The sequence below is a fragment of the Equus przewalskii genome, chromosome 22, assembly GCF_037783145.1.
Source record: "Equus przewalskii isolate Varuska chromosome 22, EquPr2, whole genome shotgun sequence".
Taxonomy (NCBI): Eukaryota; Metazoa; Chordata; class Mammalia; order Perissodactyla; family Equidae; genus Equus; species Equus przewalskii.
Window position 1 is genome coordinate 20168896 of NC_091852.1, and position 21086 is coordinate 20189981.

A 21086-nucleotide genomic window follows, 5' to 3' on the forward strand; every position below is an offset into this window, starting at 1 on the left:
GCAGTCCAGTGTTTGCAGAGCAAGAAGGATGTGTATTGGCAGAGGATGAGGAGAGGATTAAAGCTGTGTTAGAGAATAGTTCACAGAGGAACTTACTAAACGCCAGGCTAAAGAAAGCGTTCCCTAAACTGTAAGAAATAGGGAAGCATATAAAGTTTTAAGCAAGAGGGTAAAAAAATCAAGTCTACATTTCAGAAAGATCACTTTAGAGGCAGTGTGAAGTCTGGGCCAAAAGGGAGGTAAGAAAATAGGCTGGGAGATCACTTCGGCCAGAACTTAAGCTAAATCAGGGGCAACTGAGAGTGTGAAGGGGAGAGATTTGAGATTCATTTCAGAAGACAGGACTTGGTGGATTAAGCTGAATGTGACAGATAGGGAAAAGGGAAAGTCAAAGATGCTTCCCATGGCTTCTAGTTTAGGAAATTAGATAGCGATGGCATCGATTTAGGTAATTCAAGAACAGGTTAAATGAAAAGATAATAAATTTTGTTTTGGAGATGCTGAGGTCAAAGTACCTCTGGAAGCAGGTCCAGGTGCCCAACAGGAAGATGGATATATAGCTTTGAATTTGAGGAACAAGGTCAGGACTGGAGCACATGAATACTATTAACCAGAACAGAGAATTTTAATCCTGTGGATACGATCTTACCCTTGATGTAATTTCACTGAATTCTTGAGGCAACTGTCAAAAGTTGACCAGTTCCATTTATTCTCATAGTTGTAAAAGTTCCACAGAATCGTTAAAGTCTCTGTAGGCAACAACTTAAAAAAGTAAGCCAGAGCTTTTTGTCTTGGTCTCTCTTAGTCTTTTATTTTTTTTCTCCTTCCCCTTTTGTCTACTATTCTTTCCCTCTTTCTATCTATCAAGTTAAGGAAGATATTGGAAGTATAACATAAAAAAACCCTTTGTTATTAAATATTTTCATATTTTTGTCTTAATTGTAAAAGGCAAAGAGAAGAACATTTCACAATTCTACCTTTAATAAAACCTAAGTTAAATAATGATTTACCTATGTGACTCTCCACTGATTCTCTCTTGGAAGTTATTGACCCTTAATTAACTGATGGCCTCAAGGCAGTCAACTCCAGCTGTAGCTTTAACCACAGAGGTGCCTGAAACAAATCCAGTCCTGTTGCTGCTCACCGTCAGAGATCCAAATCACACTGTACCTTTGTCTAACTGATGATGCCCTAGTTTGGTTGGAGGTGGAGAGGAAGGACCTGTTGGCAAGGAAACAGCTGCTTCCTTCCTGAGCCAAGGAAAACCCGGAAGCTGACAGATGGGCAGAGCAGAAAAGCAGCCAAAAGTTGCTCTGGCTCCTGGTTGGCAAGGATTTTCACTGAGGCACAATTGGATATTTTAAAGCATATCAAAGACTGAGAGGGTTTTACCTGCCTGGGTGCTCTGCTGAAGTTTAACAGGGCTTCCCACGCATTTTCTACACTTGAAAAACTTTTAAGTTTGCAGTGGTAGAGAGAACCTGGCCTCAGCCTAAGTACAGTGGGCTAAGACTGCAAGGCACTGTCCCATTTCACTTTAGGATTATACCCAAGAGAATGCACTTTCTGGCCAAAAAAAAAAATTCATTTTCTGTATAGTAGTTATATTTGTAGGACTTACTAGAATTATTATTAAAAATTTCATTAGAAAATCTTTTTCTTAAATACGTTTACTTTTATATATTTTAAAAGATTTGTTGCAAACTCTTATATTTTGTTCTTTTATCATTCCCCCTCCCATCCACTTCTGTGCCCAGAAAATTAAATATCCAAGGATTCCTGGGTAAAACAGACAACCACTGGATTGACATAACTAACATTTTAAAAATGGCTGTAAATAGGTAACTTGTTGTTCTTTATCAAATAGAAATTAGCAATCACTGAAAATACCATTAAAAATTAGTGTGGGCATGAAGTATGGAATTTTAAAACATCAGTTTACTATGCTGATTAATTCAACATTTATATTTGCATCAGAACTTAATAATCCCATAAATAAATAGAGCTCTCAATTATTTTAAAAAATCAAGGGATAACATATGTATTTAGACACATTAGCAGCGTAAAGATGTATGCTTCAACACACTTATTGGGAAAACGTCTGAAAATATTACTACACTGAATTCAAGGGCATCCGCAGGAACCTGACATAAAAGTTCTCTAGAATAACGACAATTCAGGAAATTCCAAAAAAGGAAAAGGGTCAAATAGGAAATAGCCTCAAATTAATCGACAAAGTTCAGTGCTTGCTCCAACTTGATTTTTCTCTCTATTGCAAAAAAACCGAGTCTCAGGATGGGTGGGCGAATCACTTAGATGAAAGTTCATCTACGGGAATAAACGGAGAGGCCGCTTGGGCAGGCGACACAGGAGAGTCGGTGGTAGTGCTGACTTTCGCTGGTGAGTTACAAGAAGATCCGGCACTGCTGCTGTTTCCATCAAGGGTATCTGAAGACACACACACACCAGGATCTGACAGCTGTGCAACGTCAGAAGAAAGCATGGTGGTGATGCCCTGGAAAAATCTCTTTGGCTGATACTCAGTTTCCATTTCACATTTTCTTTTCAATGGTCCAAGAACACTTGGTCTAATGCAATTAATGGGACTCTGGCTTCTCCGGGTAGAAAATCGGGTCGTTGGGCTGGGAATAGGACTTGGAGGCAATCCATTGCTACTCACAAAACTTTGCAAGGATGGTGAAAAACACTGCTTCCCAATTCCCCGGGTGGGTGACGGCGCTGGTGACACCGGAATGAAATCGATGCGCTTCGGGGAGGCGGATTTCTCCACATCGTTGTCACTCAGGCTGAAACTTTCCTCCCAGGAGTGGCTTATCTGCATTGCGTTCTGCACCTCGCGCTCGTGGACCGTCTCTCGGTTGATCAAGTCCATGCCCTCCTCCTGTTTGATCTGGTGCAAGCGGCTGCTGTGCATGCGGACGGGGGAGGCCGGTAGCAGCAGGCCGTGGCGGTTCGGGAACGTCGTGCTGTTCCGCCTGGCGCTCGGCGCCTCGGCCTGGAACACCGGCGAAGTGTCACTGAGGCCGTGGATCAGGGGGGCGCTGTTAGACCTCCTGAGGCCCCCGCCGCCGCTATTGCCGCCGCCCTCCGCCGGGCTCCCGCCCGTCCCCGGAGGCAGCTCCAGGTCTAGCTCCATCTTCTCCTGAGCCATGTCGGAGGCAGGGAGGCGGGGGCGGTGCTCAGTCAGAGACCTAGAACTCCCATTCCCCGCAGTCCAGGGCCGCCGCTGCTGCCGCCGCCACCGGGAATCTGTCAGCGGACTCGGCCCTCTGCGCATGCGTGCCCCATTGCGCAGGCGCCCTGCGATCTCCCTCCTCGCGGCGCCTGCTTAATACGTAACAGCTGCGCCGGAGCCCTAGGGGGAGGGGCGAGGAGTGGTTGGGCGGCTAGTCTGTATGCTTTTCTTCCGCAAATAGCTGTTGCGCGCACGTCGCATTAACGCGTGTTAATGAGGTTGCTATACTCGGAAGTATACATTTAAAAAACAAGAGCTCTGAAAGAGAGGTGATGTGGAGCTGTATAATGGGGAATGGGGCTTGGCCTAACCAGAGAGGGCTTCCCCGAGGAAGGGACAATCTCCTGAGATCCGAAGAAGTAGGCGAAACAGGTGTGATGTGCAACTGTCCGGGAAGCGGGAAGCTAGGGCTCCCAGCCAGGTGGCAGGCAGAAACCAGGAGGGACGGGAGGAACGGAGGGAAGTGAGGGAGTGTGGCCTGGAGTGGAGAGTGAGGGCTGACAAGATGTGAGGTGGTCCACATTCTGGTCTTCATATATTCTGAGAACAATGAAAACTCTGAAGGTTTTCAAGCATGATTATAATAGCGACTGAAAAGCTCGCTGGCTGCAGTCTGGAGAATACATTACTGGGAGACTAGAACCTCCAGGAAAAAGACCAGAGAGGATGATGATTGGCACTAAGGTGGTACTGTGGGAGAGGAGATGGAGAGAATGCTAAATTTAAGAACTATTTGGGTTAGGGGGAAAAAACCAACCTATAAATGTTTTACTATTATTTTATTTCCAGTTATATTTTCAGCATAAGCATACGTGCTCAATAATGTTCATTCAGTATGAAGGATTAAAGGAAGACAAAATGAATAGGTCCTCACATTTTAAAAATAAAAACACAATACTTGGCTCATGTAATTAATAGACACTTTGACATCTCATTAAAATGGGTCTATATTTATTTCTTAATGTATTCAGTCAGTCAAGATTTTTCTGCATACCTTCTATGCACCAGGCACTGTGCTAGGAAATGGGCCCTAATATGAGGAGATTAATTTCTACCGGGGGAAAAGAGATCAATAAATGAGTTTGGTGAACTGGCAGTGAAACAAAAAAGGGCTGTGCAGCTGAAGCATAAGGGGGAGAGGGGTATGCAGGGGTACATGAGTTTGGATCACATTCTAAGTATGATGAAAAGCCACTGGGGAGTTTCAAGTAGGAGAGTGATATTATCTGGTTTAGGTTTTAAATATCACTTTAGCTCTGTGGAAAATAGACTGAAAGAGGGCAAGAGGGGAGGCAGAAAGACAGATTAGGAACCTATGGCAGTGGTACAAAGAAGAGATTACTGGACTAGGGTTGTATCACCAATAGGATTAGCAGATGGCTTAGATTTAGATGGTGAAAGAAACATAATTCAAAGGCAACTCATAGGTTTTTTTTACTTAAACTGGGTAGATGGTAGTATCATTTACTGAGATAGGGAAGGAGTGTGTTTGGAGAAGTGGAAATTAAGAGTTCTTTGGTCAATTTGAGTTGGAGGTGGCTGTTAGATATCCATGTGGCGATCCAAACTGAAAGAGAGCTTAGTGATTTTTGTTCCTCCTCTCATTTTTCAGCTCACGTTAAGATTCAGAGAGGCTAAGTGACATATTCAGCATCACACAGCTTATTTAGTGGTGGGAACCAGTACTAGAATCCAAGTCTCTTGCTTCCTACTCCATGTCTCTTTCCACTGCATCTCAAACAGTTTTTAATTTGAGGTCCCTGTAAAATACAGGTCCTGATGATAAAATAATGTTGATCATTCACTCCTATAATTAATTAGAAACTGATTTAAGCTTTTCAAGTGCCAGTCACTATTCAAGGTGCTTCACATGTAGTATCTCATTTAATCCTCACAACAACCCAAGAGGTAAGTATTATTGTCCTCATTTTACAGAGGAAACTGAGATGCAGAGATTATGTCCCAGGATGACAGTAAGTAGCAGGATCTGGGCTTTCTGGCTCCAGAGACTGGGCACAATGTTGCTTCCTCCAAGTATAATGACGTTTCAGGACTGGGATAAACCACTTCCAGATTGTTTGCAGCTTTGTGAAGGCAACAGTGTTTGAGACAGGATTTGAAGGGTAGGTATGATTTTAACAGAGAAATGACATTTTATGTAGAAGTGGCAGCATGATAAGAAAATAGTGAATTTGGCTAATACATGAAGTACATGGAGAACAACATTAATGGGCAAAAAGCTGGAAATGGAAGTTGGAATGAGAGAATTGGAGCTCTGAATGCCAGGCAAAAGTGCCTATATTTAACATGTGAGACAGTAGGGAACCACTGAAGGTTCTTGACCAGAGGAATGACACGATGAGAGCTACACTTAAGGACCTGTCAGACAGATCAGGGATGGAGTCAAGCGGAAGAACAGAAGGTAGAAAGAACCAACATTTTCTAAGCGCCTACAACCTGCCAGGCACTTTAAACCCTCCATAGTCCCACTTAATCCTCATTGCGATCCTATAAATTAGATATTGTTATGCTCATTTTATAGAGGAACAACTGAAGTTCAAAAGTGAAAAAGGCGCTACAGTGACATGGAAGAACAAAGATCTAAACCAATCTGAATCAAGGTCTCACTTCAAAACCTATATTCTTTTTGCTGCATTTCCCATGGATTAGAGAAGGAGAATCTGATCGCTAACTCTGGGATAAAAGGAGAATCTAAAGTTGGGAATGGCAGAAAAAGGAGATGGATTTGGGAGACAGGACTAACCACAGCACCTGACTGCCTGGATGTACAGAGGATGAAGAGAGAGGAGTCACAAATGACTAGAGTTCAAGTATGAGCAGCTGAAAGAATGGTACAACATTATTAAATAAAAACAGGGAAGAGAGGAGTAAGAGCGTCCAGAAGAAAATTAATATTAAAGAGGAAAAAGCATTAACTCTAGAACTTACTTTATAATATCCATAGCATATTTCTAATTTGCGTATTACTAAATTATTACTAATGTGGCTCAACTGTGCTGACACTATTCATCCGTGTCTGGATAAACAATGATCATCTTTAGTAATAAAGCACAGAGATGGTGATAAGTCCTCCAAATCAAACATCTATGCCATTTGGTTCTTGCCTGAACACACCTATTAGAGATCTTCACTCTTTCCTTGTTTCTACCCTTGCCTCTACAGTCAGTTCTCCACCCAATGTTCAAGGCAATCCTTAAAAAAAGACTGGAATACTCACTTCTCTGTTCAAAACCCTTCAGTGAATTCCCACTCAGAGAAAAAGTCATGGTCATTGTAATGGTCTGTAGAGCCTTATCTGTTCTGGGTCCCTGCTGTCCCTTTGACCTCACCTCCAACTATTCTCTCCCTCACTGCCTCCCCTCCAACTGCCGAGGCCTCCTTACTGTCCTTCAGCCCACCAGGCACCTCCCGACTCCACTTGGCTTACTCTTCTTCCAGTGGATGTTCACACTGCCTCATCCCTTCAGGTCTCTGCATAAATGTCATTGACTGACAGGCTTTCTCTGACCTTACCTTATAAAAAGCATCAGCAGTTCCCAAGACCAAGCCTACACTCACTCCCACGCCCCTTACTGTTTTTATTTTCCTCCAGAGCACCACATGGCACATATGTACGTATCGTTTTCTTGCCTCTGATCCTTGAGAAGGTCAGCTCCAGCAGAGCAGGGCCTTTGTGTTGTTTCCTGCCATACACTAGTATCTAGAACAGGGCCTGATACATAGCAGTCAATCAGTAGTGGCTGCATCATTGTGTGAATGAATGAATGGACTAACGTAGCTTTGTGCAAAAGGGAAGAGAACTCCATTATTTCAAAATCCAGCTTAACAGGCTATTCTAGACCGATTCTTAAGTACTCCCTACTTGGACAATTCTTTTTCTTATGTGGAGATTATTATTATTATAGTGCCCTCCAGCCCACACAGGTAGATTACTTGAACTAACCATTATGTGAACCCTAAATTTCCATTCTTTTTCAATCATATGCTGATACACACTTGATAGAATTAAAACGCCTGATGCTGAGGATTCTAAGCAGTGTTTAGTATATTTAGTTACTGCTTCCTCTCAAAGGAATAAAAGAGCAATGAGAAAAAACAGCAGCCGTAAAATGCAATGCAGCCTGTTGCAAATGAATAACGCCAGAGGCAGGATTCAGGAAATTGTCTCTGAGTGAATTCATCCTGGTTTCACTCCGGGTATGAATTAAATACCACAGTTAGTTGAAATTCATGCTCATTCCTAAATCATAAAATCTGACATCTATTCAATAGTTAAACTTTATTGTGATTAATACTATATTTTCTTTAACAATTTCCTTTTAATTTCTATGGGCAACTTCTCATTATTAAATCTCTAAGCATATGGCAAGGCAAATATCCACCTCTGGATCCACAAATGTCAAATATGGACGTGTATATTTACACGTATAATCTGAGATGGACTGGCAAATACCTCAACATCCCACGTCATCCAGTGTCACCAACCTAGAATAAAAATATTGCAGAGGAAAACTGTACTTTCAAAGTATAGGAACTTAGAAGTGTTAACTGGTGCAACTACTTAGGAAAAATATTTTGACAGTACTCACCAAAAGAAAATATATGCATGTGCTATGACTCCCGGATATATACCCAAGAGAAATGCATGCTTATGTCTACTAAAAGACATGTACAAGAATGTTCCTTGCATTATTATTTATAATAGCCCCAAAATGGAAACAACTCAAATGTTCATAAACAGTTGAATGGGTGAATAAATTATACAATAGAATTCTTTACTCAACAACATGAATGAGTTACAATATAATATTGAATGAAAGAAATCAAACACAAAAGAGTACATACTCTATGACTCCATTTTTATGAAGTTCAAGAATAGTCAAAACCAATCTATGGTGGTAGAAGTCAAAACAGTGGTTACCCTTAGGACTATGACTGGGAGGGGCACAAGGAAATGTTCCATATTCTGATCTGAGTGCTGGTTACACAGGTGTACATGTATTTAAATTTATTAAGCTAAATAGTTGAAATGTATACACTTTATATGAAGTCAGACCTCAAAATGCTATCAATATAGAAAAAGAGAATGGGAACTCAGAATGTAAATGGAGGACAGAATAGAATAAGAATGTGGTTCAATTGGAAGGAAGATATTTTGTTCAAACATTAACCACAAGTCTAACTCTAAACCGGGATGTTGAGTTTCCAAATCTCTCTGATGCACAGCAGCATCAGGGGAAGACCAGCTGGCTGGCCTTGACAAGAGAAAGGATGGAGACAGACGCACACCTCAAGTTACATTTTCCTGGGGCTCTAAACACCAATAGACTCCAGCAGCCTCACATAAACACTGGATACTTGTCTGAGACCTGTTACAGATCACCAACAGAACCAGTGGCAACCCTTAGTCCTGTTCCCACGGTGCCCTCAAAGTTATTTCTATGAAGGGGGACATGAAGCCTATTTTATAGCCTTTGACTTTCTCAACTGCAATCTTTGTGTACTCTGTTCAAAGTTGGCTCTGCAATATCCTCCTAGCATAATCCATGAAATGGACCAGAGTTAAACTAACATCAAAAGAACTCAGCAGGGGCTGTTATTACACATGGGAAGAATGAGAATTGTGTTTAAAGACACAATTTTGGCCACAAGGAACTTATTTTGTTATCATGATGAAAGAAAAATAGTAGATGATCTCAGAAACTTATGGACCATTCACTTTCCAATGACTGAGAGCCAGCTAAGTGCAGATATGTGCATGGTATTTACCCTCGAGGTTGCTTCATCTAATCCTTAGAACTTTAAAGCAACAAGGATTTGAAAATCAAAGCAGAAGTTTACCAAGGGGCTTTTGACCCCTCTCACCTTTCATGTTTGGTAACAGCTAAAAGCCATCACACCACTTGCTTGGACCCACGCCCACCGGATAGAGGAAGTGAAAACGTAGATAGGGCCTCAAAGGCCTGGTTGGAAGAAGCTTACGGCCTACACTCTCAGCAAAGTTCAACTAAACAAATAAACGTGATTGTACTGACTTTCTTCAGTTTTTTTCAAGGAGAATATCAGGGAAGATATTAAAAACAGCCAGCCAGCCCCCACTCTGCTCTCTTAAGTCTTTTGAATAGAATAGAAAGATGAGTTGGTATCACTCTTTGTTCCTCGCTGATTTTATACATTTTAGGCAGTGTCCATTTTTAGTGCTTCCCTTTGGCAAAAAACCAGGGTTATGATTGGTGTCCTTTTCTGTGGCTATATGCTTCTCTCTGCCTGTCTGCTGTCTTTCCCTTGAAGGATTAATCCATCTGACAAGAAGGAAAAAAGAACTGATGGCTTTATGGATAATGTATAAAGTTAACTTTAAAACATGCAAAAGCTGCAAACCTAGCTGTGTGTTCCAGTTGAGTGTCTGGGAGACTTCGATAAGGGCTCCACACATTAGGGCACAACAGGATGACAGCAAAAAAAAGTTCAAAACCTGGAGTCAGACCATCAGACTGCTGGCACTGTGACCTTGAACAAGTCTGTCAACCTCTCTGGGCTTCACTTTTCTCATTTATGAAGTAGGGACACCACCTCTTTGTAAGGACCAAATGACACAATGTCCATAATAGGCCTCGCAAACAGCAAAGACCTATACAAACTGGTTTCTATTAAAATCCTCAGTGCAATGATCACAAAATGAGCCTGCCCACTTGTCCACTACTCTCACCAGAGGGCTTCCCTTGCTTTCTTGCTTTCAGTTTGATTCTGTGGAACAAAATTCTCTCATCTTCTTTCCTGACATCGTGGTCATTTTTAGAGGCATACATTTCTGTGGTCCAAAAGATATGAATTGAAGGGCTGCTTTGCAATCAGGTAGACAGCTTCTGAGAAGAAGAAATAAGAAATGCCACATTTCGAAGAATTTCCCTCTCTGAGTCTGTCTGAGAAGAGATGGAGCCATGGGGTAGGGAGGCCAACAGTAACTAACAATGGGACTGGATCAGTGAATACTATTCCCGCAGCAAGCCATTTGTTAATCCCGATGGCAGCAGCTCCCCTCCCTGGTCACGTGAAACTTTTCAATTGGGACTAATCCCACAGGCTTATTCTTATTCACTTTAAACCCTGCTTTGAATTACTGCTGTCTGCTACTGTCCTTCCTGGCATATGATAAACTGCACAGGGACACTCATTTGCCTTTGCCTGACAAACAAGTTGAACTCGGCTTCTCTCAGACAAAATGAGAAGAGTAAAAGGGAAGAAAGTGGACAGAGTTTCAATGTTACCAGTCCTCAAGACGTGTCTTTCCCTCCATGTAGCTGATACCTTGTAGGGATGCTCTGAGGAGCAGGTCATATGTTCCAAAGAAGTTTGCAGCTGCTGTCCCCAGACCTAAAGATTCATAAGCTACATGCTGTAGGGAAATTTTTTTTTTTGCTTTAGAGGGTGGCAACTGCACAGCCAAAAGCCACATAACCTCTAAGACACTTTAAGATGGCAAGGTTTATTACTGAGAAAGACAGCAGTTCACAATTTATTCTTCTTTCACCCGGCTTTACCTTAGGCTAACAATGACAAGTAAATGCAACCAAGAGTATTAAAGACAAGGGCGCTCTAATTCCTCCGCCCCCAAACCGACTCATTCATGGACTGAGTGCTACTGTAATTCAGCATCAGTATGCCTTTTCCACCTGCAGCTCGATTTGTTAGTAGGAAATGAATTTTTACCACCCACGGAGTTCAGAAATCTGTGAGTTTCCACTTATTAGGAAGTGGTGCAGAGTTTTCTTCTTTACTCTCCTTTTCAAAATTAAAAGTCAGAGATGGACTCCTTCAGCCCTTACAATTAAGACACTTTTCACCAGACAATGTTATTGTCATTAGCATCATCATACAATAGTAGCTTGCATTTACCGAGGGCATATGTGCCAGGTACCCATCTAAGTACTGTGTGTATATTTAACTCATTTAGTCCCTATACCATCTCTGGGATTAGTATCCTCATTTTATAGATGAACAAGGAACAGAGAGGCTAAGTTGCCTGAGATGACATAACCAGTTATGGTAGAGGAATTGGAGCCCAGGGGTCTGGCTTCAGAGGCTGAACTCTAACCACCATCCCCACTGCCTCTCATGAAATACTCTTGGATGCCTCTGACCTGCCACATTCATGGTGCTCCAGGTTATCTTCGAAGAACGTTGGTGGAGTTGACATGGACAAGATAATCATTCTGCTTATCAGAAAGCAGATGAAGGGTTCACGTAATTGCATGGGCTTACAGAGGTTACAAAATGAAGCAATTAATAAACGCCCTATTTGTCCCAAAGCAGTCATGAAAACTAATGCAAAAGATTAGAACTACAGAATGTTCAACCTGAAAGGGGCTTTAGAAATCCCCTACAGCAACCTTTATCAGCATGGAAACTGAGGTTCAAAGACAGCTAACGATTTCTTCAAGGTCAAAAAGGCATCCAGGACAGAGTCAGAATACTTTATTAAATTTGTAGGGATTGCCTCCTAACATTTGCTCACTGGTTTCCCCTTTCACTTTAAACTCTTTCTCTAAGCAATAGTATTCACTTCCATGGTTTTAAGTATGACCAATGTGCCGATATCTCTCAGATTTATATCCCTAGAAAAGGCAGACCTATCTATAGACTGTAATATATAACTACTTACTGGACGTTTCCACCGTATGTTCCACAGGTCCTTCAGACTTATCCACAAATGAACTCACTTCTTCCTACCCCAAATCTGTTACTTCTCCTGAGAATGAATTACACAACTCTCTCTCCAGACAACCACATCAAAACTCAACATATTCTAGATCTCTCCTCTCCTTCATGTCTCCCACCTAATCCATCACTAAATCTCTTCAATTTTACCTGCCTAACATCTGGGATCTTTCCCTTCCTTTCCGCCTCTATTACTAAAGCATTCTGTCCCCACTCCTGACCACTGCAATAGCTTCAATTGAGTCTTGCTCATGTTAGGATGGCTCCAACCTTACCCAATTTACAATAATGCTGCCAGAGTGAATTTCTTGAAATAATCTCATCAAGGTACACTCCCTTCCTTTTGCTAAAATTCTTCCATTAAGGTCTCTCTGGAGGGCAGGAGGGCAGGCGGGCAGACTACAGAGAGGAAAGCAGACTGAAAAGGAGGGAGGGAGGAAGAGAGGAAGTACCTAACCCTACTATCTCCCCACATTTCTCTCAAGCTCTACTCCCTTTGAATGAAAAGTACAACAGTATTTAAGAACTTGGGCTCTGAAGTCAGAGAACCTGGGTTTACCTGCTGACTGTAACTTACACATGTGTGACCGTGGGCGTTAAGTTACTTACTCTCTCTGAGACTCAGTTCCTCATCTAAATAATGAGGATAATGGTCCATCTATCAAATGGCTGTCGTGAACATTAATTGAAGTAATATGCATGAAGCTCTTAGAACACAGCCAGACATGAGATTCCTCAAAACAGATCCTGGAACCATAAGCAGTACATCTTATGTAACTAGACTGTTGTCTCACTTCTCCTTCCTAGGCACCAGCCCACCTAGCCAGCTCCTCATCCAATATTTATTGAGCACTGGAACTATATGCAGCTCACTTTGAAGACTGAACAAATACAGGTAACAAAGCTGCTCAACTAGAACCCTGAGATTTCAAATTCCTTCATGCCACACTCTAAATCTGTTAGGACCAAGGCTCTTACAGGGTATTATAAAGATGAAAAAGACCTGAGGGGAGTTGAGAGTCCAGGAAAGAGATAAGCTGCACATTATTAACTATAATATAGGCTAGATCTTGTGCCCTCAGCCTTTAGTGAGCATCAGAGGCATCTGTGGAATTTTTAAAAACAAACACAAAAGAGTCCCAATATGGAGATTCCAACTCAACAGGCCTGGGGCAGGGTAGTGGCATTTTTATTAAGAAAAAAAAAAATTCTCCAAGTGATCGGATATGCTCCCAAAGTTGGAAACTACTGCAGTAAACAACATCTCTACTGCTCACAAGTACTTATTGAAGTATGAATAGTTTAGAAGATAAGGAGATTGCTCTTAGCTAAGTGCAGGGAAGAGGAGAAGGTCTATGAAGAATTCTTAAAAAAATCACCCCAAGAGAGTCCACTTTAACCTGCCAATTTGGAGCATGAGAAGCCATCCTACAATAGTACTAATTAAGTAAGACTTTCAACTGAGAATTTTTGTTCTTCTATTATCTGGGCTCCTTTCTATCCCTGTTTTGACCTGGAGAGGTCAGAATCTCAACAAGATGTGTAAGGCAGGGAGAGAGAGGAGGAGAAGGGCATCCCTCCTTAGCAGCTGAGATGTTTGCCTGCAGCAGACCCTTACCAAGGAGAGAGAGGAGCTGAAATGAAGTTGGAGGCTTCGCCAATTGTATGGCATCTGACATCTAAGATACCAGCTTGAAACAGTGACATAAAGTGACAGTAGAGGGGCTTGCCCAGTGGCATACTGGTTAAGTTTGTGCATTCTGCTTTGACAGCCTGGGGTTCGTGGTTCGGATCATGGGCATGGACCTACACACTGCTCATCAGGCCATGCTATGGCAGCGTCCTACACACAAAAAATAGAGGAAGACTGGCACAGACATTAGCTCAGAGCCAATCTTCTTCACCAAAAAAGTAAATAAATAAAATGACAGTAGAACATTTTATTGCTTAAGAGCGAGCAGCCAGGTTCCTGAGCTTTACACTAAGAAGTGAGAGCAGACCTTTCGCCATTGAATAAATATCCAGAGAGAGGCAAAAATACAGAGGAGTTCCAATTACATCCCATGAGTCCTGCTTGTTACACATAGGATATCGGACACTTGTCAAATGTGGCAGACACGCTTAAGAATATAAGGATTGTGGGGTATTTTTAGTGTCTGGAAGACACCTGGTGATCTTGGAGAGAGGACTCTAGTAGAGGCAAAGGGAGAGAATGTACAAAAAAATCAGAGTGAAGGAGGGGCACCCTAAGTAGATAGTAAGAAACGAGGCAGCCAGATAGACTATGCTTTGAAAGATTCAGCTGATTAAGAAAACATTTTTCAAGTTCTGACTGGGTGCCAGGTGCTTTTGCGTAGACTTAGAGGAAAGCAAGCAATAAAATGTCACCAGTGACGGGTCATGGAAGGGCTCTTAAGGACAGGATTTCTTAAATATTTTTTATATCCTAAGCAGTGACTAGTGGTAAGAGAAATACAGGTGATATAAGGAAAATTGAGATGAAAAGCCCTGGAGTGCATCAAGGAGAGGGAATTGAGGGCACAAGGAATAGATTATAAGTACTCATTTAAAGTCTATCAAATAACCTTTAGCTTTAGATCAGTCGAATCTGGGAAAACTACCTTGTTCCTTTCTTCATAAATAATAGCTAGTTGAGATTCAGAGTGCCTCTGACATTTAATCTGCTCCATCACTGACAACATAACAACTTCCACCTTTCTTCTGCAAAAATGAAGGGAAAATGCAATTAATGCTATTGCTTCTAGAACACCTAACAGATCTGGTAGCCAGACATAGAATATAAGCTAGGGGAGAAAACCCCCACAGCATAAGTGACAGTGAAAGCCTGTGCCATTTTTCCCACTTAATTTGCTTTTGGAATGTGTAAAACCTAAAGGCCCAATTAATCTTAATGCTGTGTTAAAGAGCAGCAAGATTTCTCTGGGCTAAAAAGAATTCTGCACACACTGCAGAATTCAGAAGGAAGAATGCACTGAGGAAGACGGAGACAACGGCCAGTTCCCAGCAAAGACGGGCTCTCTGAATTTGAAAAATAACAGATTTTCAATTTTAAAGTAAGATGAGGGAAATTTGGCTGTATTATTGGGTATGAATAAGTTGTACATTTAATGAAGCAAATGTTTCATAAATTTTTCAAATGTTTCCATCACTCTTCCCAACAGGGTGACTCAGTCAACCCCTAGAAAGACCACTGCTTTACGACTAAGAGTCCAGCAAGTTTGCCCAGTATCTCTCTTTGGTTTTTTGTCAACAATTGAAATGCTTCCAAGGGCAGGCAGATCGAAGGAGAGAGAGCACTAGAGAAGGAGCATTTGCACTTAGACCAGAGAGCCCTTGGGCATCTTAAGGAGGCGGCAGACACTGCTCACTTCCAGCCAACTGTTGCCCTGGCAGAAAAGGGTGTCAAGCATTGCCAGAGCTTCTAATTTTTCAGGAGAGGTTGAAAGTCCAGATTTTTAAAAATGTGAACTCTTGTAATTTGTAGATGTTAAATTTTTTAAAAATTAGAAAGCTAACATATTGGGTGGGACTGATCAAAAGGGTATAAAGGCTGGCATAGACTGAGGTACAAGCTCATGATCTCTGAAAACCCATTATTTTCTCTCCTTACTTTAGTCTTGGCCCTCTTTCCCCAGGACTGTCATTCCTCTAGTCCTTCCATAATGTCCTCTGTCATTTTTATTTATACTGAACCCCTGTCTCCGGCCACACGCTAAGAGAGGGCAGCAGCCATGTCTTACAGGTGCAAGAATGCCCTGCAGTGCTTAGCATAGGGCCTGGTGCCTGTCACGTGCCAATGAATGGCAGTAGGTGACACCTTTGAAACCTCCTAGTGCATGATGCATACATCCAGTTTTCTTCTTCCCACTTCTATCCCCAACAGCACCAGTCCTAACTAGCTACATATCTTACTGACTTCTTTTTTTGTTTCTAGTAATTTTTCAGTTGATTCTCTACTTTCGAGGTATGCACTTCAAATATCTACAAATACTAAGTTTGCAACTTCCATCCCAATCTTTATATCTATTATTTCTTTCTCTTATCTCCTGGCTGGTACTTTCTGAGTCAGGTTTAATAATTTCAGTGAAAGTGAGCATTCTTATCACGCATTTGATTTAAATGTGAATGCTTCTTCTGTTTCATAAAATATGATGCTGGTTTGGTGTGAGACTATATATTTAAAATAAAGCAACAAAAGTAACAAACTCTACTTAGTCTAGTTGTACTAAGTTTTAAATTTTTTTTTCATTTTAATCAGGAATGTGTGTTGGATATATTTTTCTGTTACCACAGACTGATTTTATTCTTATAAAAGTTAAGTTTATTGACATAATTTATACGAAATAAAATTCAACCTTTTAAAGAATACAGTTAAATGAGTTTTGACAAATGTATACAATCATGTAAGCACTGCCACAATCAATCTATCATTGGATGTTGAATTTTAGCAAAACATTTTTGGCACCTATTAAGATGACCATATAATTTTTCTTTTTTGACCCATCTCTTATGGAGATTAGCTTCTCCTATTTTGAACCAAGCTTGCATTCCTGTGATGTACCCCACTTGATCATGGTATTTATTTAACGCACTGCTAAATTCTATTTGATGGTATTTTATTCAAGGATTTTGCACCAATATTCATAAGACTGATCTGCAGTGTATGTGCATTCACATTTTTTTTTTTTAAAGATTAGCACCTGAGCTACTATCTATTGCCAATCTTTGTTTTTTTTTTCTTTTTCTTCTTCTTCTCCCCAAAGCGCCACCCAGTACATAGTTGTATAGTCTAGCTGTGAGTGCCTCTGGTTGTGCTATGCGGGACGCCACCTCAACATGACCTGATGAGCAGTGCCGTGTCTGCGCCCAGGATCCAAACAGGGAAACCCTGGGCTGTCGAAGTGGAGCTCATGAACTTAACCACTGGGCCATGGGGTCGGCCCCCACACTATCTTCTTGAAGTTCTGGTATGAAGATCATTTTGGCATCTTAAAAAAACTTCGAAGGTTGCCTTTGGCTCTATACTTAGAAAAAGCTGCAACAGTAATGTGAACATTCATCTAGGTTTACATGGGACAGTTCTGGTTTACACTGATTGTCCCAATTAAAACCCCTTTCAATAAATTATATGGTCACCCTACTTAATAATATTAATATCCTTGAATGTTGGAAGAATTTACTGAGGTCATCTACGGCTTGAATTGTGAATTTAGAGAGCATCTTACAGTAACTTTTTCATTTCTTCCATGGTTATTGATTTAGGCTCTCTCTCCCGGCAGCCACCCTGATAAAGTAAATTTTCCTCAAAATGCCACCCACTTCAGCTATCTCCAGAGAATTTCACATAATACCTCATGATATTTTTTGGTTATTTCTCCTTTTGGGTCTCTAATTTTGTTGGTTTTTACTTTCTCTTGTAATAAAAAATATTTGTTCATTGTACAAAATTAAAACAATAAAGACACATAGAAATAAAAAGTCGAAAATTATCCATAATCCCATCACCCAGAAATAATGATCATTGACACTGTCATATAACATTTTAGACTTTTACCTGTCTATATACCCACCTTCCTACCTTCACACAATGTTTACTAATCTGCCTTTTCTGTATCCATAAATCCAGATTTATATCTTCAATTTTAATGGTTGTGAGGCATGGTTTAACCATGACTTACTTAAATTCCTGACAATAAGGGATAGGTAGATAGGTTAATTTTTTTAAAACTGTTTTTAACAATGCTGTGTTGAGTATTATTTAAGATCTTTGCATGCTCATCCAGTTATACCACAATGTAGGACAGATTATTAAAAGTAGAAGTGCCAAAGATAGATACATTTTAAAAATATTTTTTTGCTTGAAAAAATGTCTATATTTGTTATATTAAAAAATCAGCAAAGAAAAAAAATCAGCAAAGAGCAAAGATTTCCTGAAATCCACTATCCAGTGATAGCTTTTAACATTTTGTTAGATATATAGCCACCAAGTCTTAGTGCACACTTTTTTTTCAACCATAAATGAGACCATATTATACAAACAAGTTTTTAACTTATATACCATATTATGCCATCTTTTCCTGCACAGAATCATTCTAGATAGCTATAAGGTATTCAATGGATAAAAGAACCATAATTTGATTATCTACTGATGGAAATTTGAGATGTTTCCAATTTTTGCTATTATAAACAATGCTACAATGAATATCATTGTCATTATTTTTTTGCCCCATTGTTCAATTATTTCCTTAGGCTAAATTCCCAGAAATGCAATGGCTAGATCAGAGGATCCCTCCTTGAAGGCTTCTGATGAACACACCACCCTGGGAACGTGTACATCAATCGACATTCCTAACAGAGTCTGAGGGCTTGCTCTCCATAGCGGCCCAACCTTGGTATTATCACTCTTCTTAAACTTAGAGAACAAGGGGTACTTTTTGGGGTTTTTATTTTTTTGCATTTTAAAAGTTAACAAATTGGTCATTTTTTTCATGTGCTCCTTGGCCCTTCACAATAAGTCAGCAATTCACTTTATACGATCTATTACCTGCAGATAGACAAAATAGCCATAATAAATTATTTTTATTTCTTAAAATGTATTTTGCCAGAGAATTAAAAAAACAAAAAGAAAAACATGCCTTGCATTTTTAGAAATAGCTCTGGTGCTCTTGCTGGAATTTTCCTTCAAGTTTATTCCAAGTAAGGGAGAACAAACATTTTCTCTATGTTGTATTTACATAAATATGTACCAGAACATCATTATAAAATGTTTTCCTAGGGGCCAGCCCAGTGGCACAGCAGTTAAGTTCACACGTTCCGCTTCAGCGGCCCGGGGTTCACCAGTTCGAATCCTGGTTGTGCGGACTTACGCACCACTTGTCAAGCCATGCTGTGGCAGATGTCCCACAAGAAAGTAGAGGAAGATGGACACAGATGTTAGCTCAGAGCCAATTTTCCTCAAAAAAAAAAAAAGTTTTCCTAGAGCACAGAATTCAGTACAGCACAGCTACACACCCAACTTTTCAGTACAGTATAAGCATTTTAATAAACATTTCATTACCATACAGTCTCATCTGTAACTGCCCCATGGAACGGACCACTAAAATAACACTAGAGGCAAGCTCTGTTTCACCAAAATGTCAACATCTGTAATATATGAAGCATTAAAAATTAGGAGTGCAATCTTTCTCAGAGCTTTCATTTTTATTTTTTTCAGCCTTTTCATTTTGAAATAAGCACCCATTATGAACAATTGTGACTGATTTCCTTTGGAGCAGAAACACGGTGAACTTTTTTTTTTTTTTTAACAGTTAAGAACAAATGACCTGCAAGTGCATTCAAGATAACGAGCAGTGATTGTAGCATTCCATCAAAGCATTTTGTTTAAATGTTTAAAAACAATATCAGAATACATATTCCAAAGGCAAATTTATATGGGCCTTCTCTTCTTTTAAAGGTTGGCACCTCAGCTAACATCTGTTACCAATCTTCTTCTTTATTTTCTTCTTCTTCTCCCCAAAGCCCCCAAGTACATAGTTGTATGTTCTAGTTGTAGGTCCTTCTGGCTGTGATATGTGGGACGCCGCCTCAGGCATGATGAGCAGTGCCATGTCTGTGCCCAGGATCTGAACCTGTGAAACCCTGGGCCACTCAAGCGGAGGAGGTGAACTTAACCACTTGGCCACAGGGCTGGCCCCTCTACTCTGTTTGTTTTTTTTTTTAAACTCTAGTTTTATTTAAAAATGCACATGTCATGGGACCAGCCGGCCCAGTGGCCCAGGAGTTAAGTTTGCACGTTCCGCTTCAGCAGTCCGGGGTTCTCCAGTTCAGATCCCGGGTGCGGACATGGCACCACTTGGCAAGCCATGCTGTGGTAGGCGTCTCACATATAAAGTAGAGGAAGATGGGCACGGATGTTGGCTCAGGGCCAGTCTCCCTCAAAAAAAAAAAAAAAAGGCACACATCAACCATGTGTGAAATGCTTCACTGTATTTAATAACTATCATAAAAGAAGTCAAGGTAATTAATTACAATTTGAAACATAAAATCAATTTTTTGGGATACTTTGATATTTATGCTTAAGAGGTGGTACTAAGAGATCATATAAGAAAGGTGAGAGCAAGAAAAGAATTACTTTATCAAGCATAACCAAAATACATTCTGTTAGTAGTATTACTTTTATTTATTTAGAGGAAGATTTGTCCTGAGCAAACATCTGCCACCAATCCTCCTCTTTTTGCTGAGGGAGATTGGCCCTCAGCTAACATGTGTGCCCATCTTCCTCTGTTTTATATGTGGGATGCCTGCCACAGCATGGCTTGATAAGTGGTGCGTAGGTCCACACCCAGCATCTGAACCGGAGAAGTCCGTGCCACCCAAGAGGAGCGCATGAACTTAACCACTACACCAATGGGCTGGTCCCTTACTTTTTGTTTTGATAAATTATTGCCTACTCTGCTTAATTTTGCAATGCTTGATAGAATGTATAAAGTAACATTATAGCATTAAATGATAGTATGAAAATCCAGTGAAATAAATGTTTATATTCCTAAAGTATTCAGTAGAAAGATACTAAAATTCTGAAGTCCTACAAAAGTACTTTGATAAAAGAATTTATTACTATACAAACACAGCAACTTCAAGAGAAAAAGCTTATCTTCCCAACTCATTCACTGAACTACAGGTCCTCAAATATAATGGATTCCAAAATCTAGGGTAAGAGATGATTAAAACAACAGGTTAAGAAAATAAGATGACACTTAGAAATGGAAAGGCCACCTTATTTAATTAATAGTACTCTGCATTCGCCCACAATGTATGGGCTTAACTGAGTATTCTCAAAAGTAACTGAGCACTTAGCTCCTGCATGCAGAGAAAAAATAACCACTACGGAGAAGGTTTATTGTTGACATTAAGGTAAACCCCAAAATATCATCAAAGAGTAGCCAACTTAAGGAGAATCAAGATAAAGTGGAAAACAGTGACATCTCCTGAAAGCATGCTGAAACAAAGGTGATGATTTAAAAAAAAGGGGGCCGGGGGTATGTCAAAAAAGGGTATCTGTAAAAGGATA

At 40.5% G+C, this 21086-nt stretch overlaps 2 protein-coding genes across 6 annotated transcripts in view; both read right to left on the reverse strand.

The window, feature by feature from the left end:
• The window catches only part of PIP5K1B (phosphatidylinositol-4-phosphate 5-kinase type 1 beta), a 279654-nt gene that overhangs the window by 205185 nt on the left and 53383 nt on the right, over positions 1 to 21086 (reverse strand). The window lies entirely within an intron of this gene.
• PABIR1 (PP2A Aalpha (PPP2R1A) and B55A (PPP2R2A) interacting phosphatase regulator 1) lies at positions 688 to 4421 on the reverse strand. The gene has a single exon (XM_008512766.2). It carries the CDS (start codon positions 3296 to 3298, stop codon positions 2309 to 2311), a length of 990 nt encoding a protein of 329 aa, XP_008510988.1. The 5' UTR covers positions 3299 to 4421; the 3' UTR covers positions 688 to 2308.

Bases quoted from the DNA above. Each gene is read 5' to 3' on its own strand.
- PABIR1 (XM_008512766.2), bottom strand. From the start codon at position 3,298: ATGCGCAGAGGGCCGAGTCCGCTGACAGATTCCCGGTGGCGGCGGCAG.